Source organism: Brienomyrus brachyistius, unplaced genomic scaffold (genome assembly GCF_023856365.1).
Source record: "Brienomyrus brachyistius isolate T26 unplaced genomic scaffold, BBRACH_0.4 scaffold61, whole genome shotgun sequence".
Lineage (NCBI taxonomy): Eukaryota > Metazoa > Chordata > Actinopteri > Osteoglossiformes > Mormyridae > Brienomyrus > Brienomyrus brachyistius.
In genome coordinates this window covers 328,648-340,356 of record NW_026042336.1, presented here as the reverse complement: position 1 = coordinate 340,356, position 11,709 = coordinate 328,648, and the positions used below count along the sequence as shown (strand labels likewise).

Here is an 11,709-nt window from a genome sequence, read left to right as displayed (position 1 = left end):
CAAAAATGTGGATGTCTCGTCTCTTTCTCCTTTTTATACCACTCGAAATGACGTGTACATACGTTCTAATACGCAAAAACCGCACTTTTGCGTCACATTCTGCTAAGATACCGTAACGTTTATTTTTAAATCTATATTTGAGACTCGAAATTGATGGGGGGGGATATATTCTACGCACAATCAGCTGTACAAGAAGAACAAGTGTTTTTAACATCACTTTTGGAAAATGTATACCGTGCTTATCTTAGAATTTAAGTTTTGTATTATGTAAGAATAGTCAAATCACGAATTCCCGAAATAAAAAAAAATAAATAATTTTTTTTTTCATATTTTTTCTCCTCGGCTACGTTTCTAAAAATGAAAAACAAAAACGGTCCTTCACATGTCTGTCAGGAACGAGGTTAAAGTTCGTATCTTATTCCTTAGTTTCCACCTTAGACATAAGCCACTGAGCAACAAATGTCCACAGGACATTATTTTATGGGCTAAATCTGGTCGGCCCGTTGTGGCAATTATTTGGAACAAGAATAGTCCTTGAAAATTGGGCTGGGCGGTCCGTCTGTTTTGGTCCACATTTAGCACAAGGCGGACGTATTTATCGGACCGCTTATATCCCCAATACAGTAATGAAAACGTATTGCAGCAAGTGTGGAATTATCACAATGATTATTGTGCTGTGTACAGTACACTTCACCCAAATCCTGAACACTATTGCATATAATCGATTATATATTATAGAGCAGTTATGTTACAATCAAGGTACAGTGTGCAATATCACTCCATGTGCTATTGACCATTTTCCTGTTTTATGATCTTTTCTTAAGAAATCGTTTTTTTTTTTTTTTTTTTTTGTAATTCCTCACTTCTGCCGACTAACTCCTCCACGTTTAATATATTTCCGTGCAGGTTTTTAAGTTTGTTTTCCTGCAGCTTCGCGGCACCCATCGTTCTTGCGCACCCCCACACAGATGGACGAGTTAAGTTAGAAGTGCATGGGAGTAGCGGTAGGACAGATATTCCGAGGGCGCCCATTGAACGATGTAAGTAATTATTATTTATCGTTAGAATTCTCACTTAACACAGAATGTTGTGTTTGGCTGAAGTTTAAACAGTCGAGCTGAATTGTGGCAAGATAAGCTGAAGCTGTTCGCGTCCGTCGCTAATGCTCGCGCCATGACTAGCCAGCACATAGTGAAATGGCGAATGGATTTGGCGACATTTTCCGTTTGAATTGAGCACAGAGACGTAGGTGGTGTTTTATTTGTGGCCCTGCTTTTACAATGGACGTGTAGCAAAGTGAAGTTGGGATCAGCTTGCGTCTTTTGCAGCTAACATCACACTCGATATAGCCTAGCGCAGTGTATGGTGGAACCGTCATTTTTGGTGTACACAACGCAAGAGCGCACGAGTGTTTTATATATTTATATATATATAAACAATTCCACTCTGGCTGAGTTTTCTTCTTATTCTTTTTCATGCTATACTATATACAAACTTTTTACTTGTACATCTTATAGTTCATTGTGACAATATAAATGGTAGGAGAGAACTACAAAAGCAACGACTGTGGGTTCGGGCTGGGTAGAGGATAACGTTTTCATAGTTGGGATTAGGGTTTTGCCCATAGACATGAATGCAGAGTCCCCATAAAGACATGTAGCACATCTTCTTCTTTGTGTTCAGGAATTGCTTCTTGTAGGTTAATTTAGAATGGCTTTCACTGTTCTTTGGTCTGGAGAACAGGCTGATTAATCACAGTTGAGTTTTGTGGGCAATCAACCATATAAATATGTGTGTGTATATATATATATATATATATATATATATATATATATATATATGTGTGTGTGTGTGTGTGTACAATAGTGTGCAAAACATCATAAGCAGTCAAAAGAAATTGTGTGATGTCACGATTGTTAGGGTCTGTATCAGCTAATCACTGCTGTGTAAACTGTACTGTAAACTACTGTTAATATAACTGCTAATAACATAACAATTTTCCAGTTTTTTTGTGTAATAAAGCCTATAATGTAATAATGTGATGCGTTTTTGATTCAAATATGATATTGGTAAGTTATTACTGTATCAGCCTTTATTACATTAAGGGGGAAAATTAGCACATTATTGGCAGTTATTACATTAATGGTAGACATCATATTATATATGTCTAATGCACGAAGCATTAACGTTAGATATGCTTGTACCACAACTTATTAGGCAAGAGATAAGTTCTATTGCCCATTTTCATTTCAAACCAGCTTAACATTTACAGGATAATTAATTACAAGTTCCGATGTAGGCTACCATTCACACACACAATTGGAAATAATAAAATGCCTGGACAGAGCAGATACAGCCATTGTAGCCTTCGCTCCTGTCTGCTGCTGTGTGCAAATCTCACTGAACCCTTAAAGCTGGAGCAGAAGTGATGTCTCCGACTAATTGCTGGTTGTTAGAGAAGTACTCAGAATAATGAGAAATAAAGTAAGAATTGTGAGGGAAAAAAAATCAGAATTTCGACTTAATAAGTCAGAATTCTGAGATAAATGTGTTTTTTTTTCTACTCCAGATGGCAGAAAACTCTAAAATCAACAAAGCTCAAGAGTCATAATTCAGAATTTGTTCATTTAGATCAGAAACAGCTCTGTGGGATGCTTTTGTCTAATCAGACTGTACCACATGGTTCATATATAACATTCATTTCTGGAGACTGCAACAAATGGGGGATTCTGTAACTGCCCGTTTGTTTGGAAAATTCCAGTCACCCTGAGTGAAAAAGGGTAGAACTCTCCCTCCTGTCCCACTGGCCTATGATTGCCTGATAGGAGGAAGAGACGGTCTATAGGGGAAAGTAACCTTCAGTTTAACTCACAGAAAGACAATAAATAGTAGCACTTAACAAATGAGAGAATATTAATTCACTAGGACCAACTGAGATGAGTAACAGGAAATATAACTGTAAGCTGATAAGAGAAAAAGAAGGTGAAGGGGAAAATGGAGGGAAATTTGCTGCTTCTGATTGGATGCATGCATGCAGGTCAGCTGATCCACCTGAATGTTTCCAACTCCAAAATCGAAATCGGTGATGAAGGGTCAGTAGATTGGCTAAGTGCTGGAACCAGAAGCAGAAGCTGGCTTTCATGCTCAGGAGGGTCCTGTGGCATGAAACCTAAGCCAGTTCTTTACGGATATGATGCTCCTTTAGGGGGTGCCATAGACATTCGGTCTGCATATATATTATGTTTTATCAGTGTTTCTTGTGGACCCCAGCACCAGCTGTCTGGCAAGGAGCAAAAACGTGGACGGACTGGGGGTTCCTGTGGATCAGGTCGAAGAACATTGTTCTGTATTGTTTTTGTTAAATGACTGATATTCAGAATGTATTTTTGGGGCTTTGGCTGCATCTTGGTTATAATGTTTAATTGAGATATGAATTAATATGGAGAACACCACACACACGGCACAAATTCTATGAAGATACTACTCATAAAATTAATGTGATAACACATGTGATAAAAATACAAATATAAGGTCTTTATTTGTATGAATTCACATATCTAACACATATGTCCCCAACAACCGTAGCCAGATATTAAATCCGTTCTAGAAGAGCACACTCATTGCTTGCTGTAAAAGCATGCAGGAGGTCCCAGCTGAGCTCTGCTATAGTTGTGCTCTGTGTATTATTCATTTGGCAGATGCTCTAAGACAGAGAAATGGTTGGAGAGAACAAGGCAATTAACAAATGCATGCAAACAAGTGGCATGTTACACAACAGGAGCAAACCACTACAGCATCCGATAACAAAGGAAAGCAATTGTCTTGCCATAATTGCATTTTGATAGCTGTTCTAGTGCCTTAACCTCTATGCTCTGACTCCACTGTAAGGTCCAAGTTCTGTTCCCTCAGTCCATTATTCAAGAGGCATTTTCCTTATTTTGGTGAATGTTTCTGATTCTTGTTAGTGTCCACTGTTTCTGTTGATTAAGTCCAGTGCTGCTAGCCACACCGGCAGATGCGTAACCTGGTTACCCACCAGGCAGGCAGATGGGGGCAGGTGGGCGAGGTGCAGCATACTGTACGATGCGGGGGGGCACTGTGCAGCAGCTGAAGTTCCTCTTGGGCGTAATCATGTCCTGCGCACGGTACCAGCTGCCTTTCTCTGCATCATAGCATTCCACCTTGGCAGTGACTCTGAACCCATCAGACGCCCATTGCAAACAGCAAGCCGTCCAACACTGCGATGCCGAAGTAGCTTCTTGGTTTTGTCATGGGAGGCGCAGCGTGCCATTGGTTAGTTGCAGGGTCATAAACCTCCATACTCCACATTGGATGAGCCCCGTTGGTACCGCCCACCTGGGAGACACCAATGGTAAGTGATCACTCGGGTACCAAACGGATAAGTAAATATCGCCTTACTCGAAGTCAGGAACTCTTAAGGAATTATCGCCCTATAATAGCAGGCTGCACAGAACCTCCCATTGTCTATATAGCTACACAAGCTTATAACTAATTTGTGTTCAACATACATGTCAACATAACTGCAGTGAAAAAAGGGGATTTGGGCAACAGAAAACCTGCACAATTCAGTGAAAACTGTCATCCATCAAAAAAATAGCTTTTTTTATTATTTTTATTAGCACTAAAAATAATACTTGTAGTCAGACCCTGGAAAAAACAACAACCAGAGCAATTATGTATGGAACTACAGAATATAACTGTAATCAAAAATCTAAGCTTTACTACCAAGAATATTCGTTTATAACCCTGATATGCAGGGAGCATACAGTATGTGTATTGAGATGGGCCTTCCCAGCAGGTGATTTTATCCACTGAATTCTTTTGTTTGATTTAAGCGCATTACAATCTGTGACACAGCAGCAGTGACAAAAAATATGAGTCTCAGATAAATCTTGAGATTTGACTCCTTTGTTTCAGAGTACAAGAAAGGAATCACTCACCACATAGATCTTTCCCTGATATGCCGCTACTCCAAGGCCACGTCGGCGAGTGTTCACTGGGGTGATCAAGGTCCATTCGCCCGTGAGTGGATCATAGCACTCGGCAGTGGAATTAGTCTGAGCTCCCTTGCTACCCCCACAAATATATATCTAGGAAAAATGGTTCAAAAGTGATGTGTGTTATGCTGTACATGATTGGAGATGGAGATCTAGAAAGCGTAAATGTACATTTAGCTAATAGATGTTTAATCCATCCATCTTCCATAAAAGTTTATTCGGTACAGGGTGGTGGTGAACCTGGAACCTACCACAGGAAGCACATGGGCATTGGTAGGGAATTTACAGTTAGTTGTGATCATTTCCCTTGTGAACCGCAGCTTAATCAGCTAATTAAGTTCACTAGGTTTGTTTGAATAGGGAAATCTGCAAATTGTTTAGGATTCTGACCCTCCAGGACTGGAATTGGGGAAAGCTCCTATGTTAACACCAGTTATTGTATCTCACAAGTCTTGGGCTGTGGGCAAAATTGCAAAAACACAGAGCTGGACACCACAGCACTGCCCAATGTGCCACTAATGCAGAGCAACAATGCAAGGTCATTTATGTTTTATCTAAACACTGACGTTTACTGAATTAACAATTATGGATTGAAATCAAGCATTTGAAGACAAAGCGAGCTACTGAGTATGTAACATAATCAATTTCAAGGAGAAAATGAGGGTAACCACAGTCAGACGCCCTCCTATTAACCTACCTTTCCATTCAGGGTGGTGGCACTGGCATCCTGTCGCTCCTCATGCATGGGCTGGATGATGGTCCACTCGTTGGCTTCTTGGTCATATCACTCGATTATGATTAGAGGCGAGAAGCGTAAATGGCCACCCATTACATAGATGGAACCATTAATTACGGCCACGCTAACATTTCAGTGGCACCAGTGCATCGGGGCCATGTGCTGCCATGTCCGTGCGACGGGGTCAAATCTGCGTACAGTGTTGGTGAAATTGTGGCCATCAAAACCCCCAAAACAATACACGAAGCCATTTAAGTACACGCTGCCAAGCATCTCCTGCCCCTGCGTTACATCGACCCAGTGGTCGGCCCGGGTGTCATAGGCTTCAATCCAATTGGTTTTGCGGAAATTCCAGCCACCAATGGCCAATAAGATGTCAGCGGGCAGGAGTGGGCGGATCAGTGGCCTTTCTTTTTCTTTTAGTGTGTGTGGGGAGCCACAGCCCCATCCCTCAGGACATGAAGCAGACACGGAGGAGGCCCGGACCCCAGACAGCCAGAGACCCCGGAGGACCACCGCAGGGAGAATAGCAGCCCCTCACCCAGAAAATGGCAGAAGAGAGCTCCGGAGGGAGGCCATCCGGCAGCCACCGTGCAGGAGCCCCAGGGGGCTGTGGCGGCGAGCCCGCAGGCTCCGCCGGCGGCTGGCCCCACCAGAACAGACCAGGCCCTGGGCCCAGAGATCCAAGGGCCCCCCCACCCCCCAGCAAGGGCCCGACAGAGCCAGGAGGGCCAAATCCCGCCAGGCAACCGCCAAGGGCGAGCCAGCACCCACCCGAGCACCCAGCCCTGGACATCGAGAACCACCAACGCACCAGCGGCCGGGGGCCCCATCCACCGGCAGGGAGTGTGGCGGGGGGGAATAGAGCCCGAGATGTTATTTCGGGTGGAGTCTAGGACCCAACCTGACACATGCGTATAGACAAACAGGCATACACATATACAAGCATACGTTCCCACCCTCATGCACACATAAACAAATATTTACACATTCACCCAACATAGAGATACACAGAAATGAACGCTGTACACATACTCTCACTCCCCATATATACTCTATGTGGACCCCATTTTTGTCCTCTGGCGAGGAGACCAGAAGACCACCCCAGACCCCGCAGCAGCCGAGAAGCGCACCAGCCCAGACCCCGACCAGACGGCCAGATCAGTGGCCTTTCAAAGTCAGATTGTGGACTTTTATCGTCGAGATCATATATGATCTTCAGTACATCACTGATAATTGGCCTGCACGCCGCATTGGCCTTCACCAGATCGTTGTTTTTCACAATCTTCATAAAGTACTCCGGATCCATACGAGCCATGCAAACCTACACAGGAAACAAGAATGAGAGAATTCCCATGAGTTCCTTAGTGCTTTCTGTGAATCTCTGGAGATGAGCAATTCCTAACATTAAGGATACAGCAGTAAGTGCAAATTTTAATTTCTTTAGCTGAAGCCATTTACTTTGAAAGTCTCACATGTGTCAGCTAACACTTATTTCATGTAAGACATTTGAGTGTGTTGTTTTCCATTATTTGTTACACTCTCCTCCCAGGTGTAATACCTGGAAGCCTTGGTTGTAGACTTATGGGACATGGAAATGGAGGTTCAGTCTCTAGCTACAGTAATAAGGACTTCACTCAATGAGCATTCTATTGTTATATACACAAGTCAATGCGAACATAGTATAACTATACTCACCTTGGGCAACAGAGCTGAAATGTGGGCCTCTCGGGTGGCAGGCTCGTGCTCGATCCACTGGATGATGCCGTCAAACACCGCATCCTCTTGTCTGACATTCAGCTCATCCTGCTCTATGATGTCAGAAAGTTGTTCCAGGGTGAGTTCTGGGAACTCGTTTGATGTGATGGCAACCTCCTTGAAGTTTTTTAGGATGAAGTCGAATGCAGACTGGCACAGCTCGTTTAGGCAGTAGACATCTCCAATTTTGAGAAGCCCAACACAGTTGTCGAGGCAGAGCTGCTCATACAGAAAGTCACAGCAGCGCTGCACGATGCCTAGGACACTGAGATGATCAGCAGTTGCCAGGAGGTTCTCCACATTGTCAGATGTGATGACCACAGAGTACGTGTTGGCGTACTCGATGATCTGCTGCATCGTATCTGGGGAAACGCCAGGGAATTGGTACTCTCGCTTTCCCGAATACTTCCAGTCACCGGCGAACAGAGCCCTGAAAACAATCCAGATGTGACTCAGAATCAGCTTTTTGGCTGATCACACAAGGAATTTGTCTCCAGTTTGTTGTCACTCTCAGTGAACTTTAACAGGAGACATACAAAAAATAAAAAACAGGACCACAACGGGACTCATTTAATAATTTAAGAACTTAAGAACTAGGGTCAGGAAGGGCTTTAATCTTATTTTTCCAGCAGTGGCTCCCTAAAAATATTTTTCACTTAGACTAGAGGGCAGGTACCCCGGAATATTATTTTTGCCACTGATTGACGTGGTCCACTTTTTGTAATATTTTTACACAGCTATTATATGCCAAAAGTTAAGGTGGTACCTTTAATAACTGTAGCTCAGAAATATTTTTGCTAACCCCGTAGTATACTAATATAACACAATAATTGTCATGACCTGTGCGTCCAGCCCTTGCATGTACTCAGAATGAACCTGCTGTCATCTGTGAAAAGCACAGGGTGCCAGTGGCAGGCCTGCAAATTCTGGTATTGTATGGCAAATGCCAATCGAGCTCCATGGTGCTGGGCAGTGAGCACAGGGCCCACTAGAGGACGTTGGACCCTCAAGCCACCCTCATGAAGTCTGTCTCTGACCAAACAATCAGAAACATTCACACCAGTGGCCTGCTGGAGGTCATTTTGTAGGGCTTCAGCAGTGTTCATCCTGTTCCTCCTTGCACAAAGGAGCCAATACCGGTTCTGTTGATGGATTAAGGACCTTCTACGGCCCTGTCCAGCTCTCCTTGAGTATCTGCCTGTCTCCTGGAATGTCCTCCATGCCCTTGAGACTGTGTTAGGAGACACAGCAAACTTTCTGGCAATGGCACGTATTGATGTGCCATCCTGGAGGAGTTGGACTACCTGTGCAACCTCTGAAGGCTCCAGGTATTGCCTCATGCTACCAGTAGTGACACTGACCGTCGCCAAATGCAAAACTAGTGAAAAAACCGTCAGAAAAGATGAGGAGGGGAAAATGCCAGTGGCCTCCACCTGTTAAACCATTCCTGTTTTGGGGGTCGTCTCATTGTTACCCCTCTAGTTCACCTGTTCATAATTTCATTAACACCAAAGCAGCTGAAACTGATTAATCACCCCCTCCGCTACTTAACTGACCAGATCAATATCCCAGAAGTTTAAAAGACTTGATGCTATACTCTAATTAAAAAGTGTTCCTTAAATTTTTTTGAGCAGTGTATAATCGTAGCATCACTTCCCTTGTCTTAAACTCCACACACCTAGACTTGTAACCCAACATCCTATTGGCCTTTTTTATTGCTTCCCCACACTGGCGAAAGTGGGACATAGAAGCATCAAGATACACATCGAGATCTTTCTCATAATCAGCTACCTTTATTTCAGTGGAACCCATAAAATACAAGTACTTTATATTTCTGCTCTCTGCATGATTATCTTACATGTATCTACTGTATGTTAAATTTCATCTGACAGGTATCAGCGCAGTCGCTAATTAAATCCAGATCCCGTTGTAGCCTCTCCGCTGCTAGATCAATGTCTGCTACGCCACCCACCCTGGTGTCGTCTGCAAATGTAGCCAGTTTACTGTATGTATTGCTGTCAATATCATTAATGTAAATTAGGAACAGTACTGGTCCTAAAATTGAACCCTACAGTACCCCACTATGAACACAGACCCACTGTCATGCCCGGCTCATACGATCGTTGTGTGCCACGCCCCCTGATTATCCACGTGTTCTTCCCCTATCATGCCTAGCTGTACCTTGTCGTTTTGCCATGTCTTCAGTCCACATCTTGCCCTGTCCGATGTCCGTCATTGATGTTAGTGCTGTTGTCATGTCCCGTTCTGCCCATAGCCGTCTTCCCCCTAATAAAACCCCAGTTTTCCCCGTATTCTACCTCCCTGCTTCGTCCTTCCCTGCCTCCTTCCTGCCAGCCTGCCCATCCGCACCCGCAAACTCTGATACCCACAATATAATAATATTGTGTACAGTACATACTGTAATCAATGCAGAGGTAACATCCCTTCTCCAAATTCAAGTTGCTGGCTATGTTTACTGTAGGTCCCAGGGGAAGGGGTTGCACTAAACCAGTATTTCAATTGATTACGAAAAACCTTAGTGCTTAATTAGCAATCACCGATGGTTGCAGCGGAATTTCTGAAGAGAACCGTCAAACGAGAACAACGTTTATCCAAAATGGGAAATTTATGACGCTTTCACAAACTAGATAATATGAAAAAGAGAACTTTATTTTAAGTATGCAATGTCAGGAGAAGATTCAACTCCGACCTCCAGCAGAGCTTCTCCCATGTCCTGGAGGACGCAGGGGACATTGAGTCCGAATGGGCCTTGTTCCATGCCTCCGTTGTGGAGGCGGCTGACTGGTGCTGTGGCCGTAAGGTGGTCGGTGCCTGTTGTGGCGGCATTCCCCGAACCTGCTGGTGGACAGCGGTGATGAAATGATGGAATGCGGCTTCGGCGGTCGTCGAGGCAAAAACTCAGGTGTGGGAGGAGTTTAGCGAGGCCATGGAAAATGACTTCGGGGTGGGGGGTGTAAATGAGGTTACGTACTGGGCATGCTGTTGTGGGCAGATGGGTTTCCTCCTTGGTGGCCATCAGGGACTAACGAGGTGAAGCGTATTTTATGATGCGGGGGTGCGCAGGCACTACGCAGCAGCTGAAGTGTTTTCTGGCTCTGCTCATGTCCTGCGCACGATACCAGCTGCCTGTCCCCGCATCATAACACTCCACCTTGTTTGTTACCCTAAACCCATCATGGCCGCCCATCACAAACAGGAGGTCGTCCACCACTGCGATGCCAAATTCACTGCGTGGTGTAGACATGGGGGCCACAGCATGCCAGCGGTTTGTGGTATGGTCATAGACCTCCATGGTCTGCAGGTGATCAGACCTGTTGATACCGCCCACCTGAGAGATGCCAAAGATTCATTATCACTTGCTTGCCAAAAGGATGGGCAAACATCAACTTTCCCAAAGTCATGAACTCTTAAGCAATTTTCACCCTATGAAAGCAGGCTCCTTAGAACCTCCCATTGTCTATAAATGACACAAGCTTATATACACATGTCAACCTATATGCAATGAAAACATGGATTTGGGCAACAGAAAACTTGTATGATTCGGTGAAAACTGTGAGCCATCAAAAATGACTCCTTATGCTAATATATTTTGCTTTTTTATTGTTATTACTTAAAACGAACACTTGAAGCTAATCAGACACTGAAAAAAACAACAATCTGACCAATTATATCTAGAACTAGAGAAAATAATTAATAAAAAATCTAAACTTTACAGCCCGAGCTAGTAGCAGAGACCCCCAGCAGATCCATTTATAACCCAGAAATGAATGCAGGGAGGCTAAAGAGGGTAGCATATATGTTTTTATGTGTATTAAGATAAGCCTTTGCAGCAGGTATTTCTGGCATTTAACTGTTATGTTTGGTTTAAATGCATCACAATGAAAGACACAGCAGCAAAGACAAAAAAACCATGAGTCTTACAGGTAAAATGTGAGATTTGACACAGAAAGGAATCACTCACCGCATAGATCTTCCCTTTATACGCCGTGACTCCAAGGCTGTGACGGGGAGTGCTCATTGGAGTGATCAAGCTCCATTCATTAGTGAGTGGGTCAAAGCACTCCACTGTAGAAAGGCTCTCTGTTCCACTGTGGCCCCCACAGATGTATATCTATGAAAAACAATTTAACTGTGAACACCGTTATACTGTATATGACTGGGGTTTGGAGGTTACAG

At 43.8% G+C, this 11,709-nt stretch overlaps 2 protein-coding genes across 7 annotated transcripts in view; one reads left to right on the top strand and one right to left on the bottom strand.

The window, feature by feature from the left end:
* The first annotated feature begins 917 nt into the window (after window positions 1-917).
* LOC125725122 (basic proline-rich protein-like) overlaps window positions 918-11,709 on the top strand; it is a 227,699-nt gene continuing 216,907 nt past the window's right edge. Inside the window, exon 1 of the mRNA XM_049001729.1 lies at window positions 918-1,040. The gene's annotated coding sequence lies outside the window, so the exon portion shown is untranslated. The remainder of the gene's footprint in view (window positions 1,041-11,709) is intronic.
* The window catches only part of LOC125725118 (kelch-like protein 10), a 228,695-nt gene continuing 227,147 nt past the window's right edge, over window positions 10,162-11,709 (bottom strand). For 2 of the 6 annotated variants that reach the window (XM_049001717.1, XM_049001720.1), the window contains exons 4-5: window positions 11,495-11,644; window positions 10,162-10,861 (exon numbers count right to left, since the gene is read on the bottom strand). In XM_049001717.1, the coding sequence (XP_048857674.1) occupies window positions 10,556-10,861; window positions 11,495-11,644 (456 nt within the window). In that variant the 3' untranslated portion in view covers window positions 10,162-10,555. The remainder of the gene's footprint in view (window positions 10,862-11,494; window positions 11,645-11,709) is intronic. The other 4 variants (XR_007387345.1, XR_007387346.1, XM_049001721.1 and 1 more) reach the window with 4 other exon arrangements.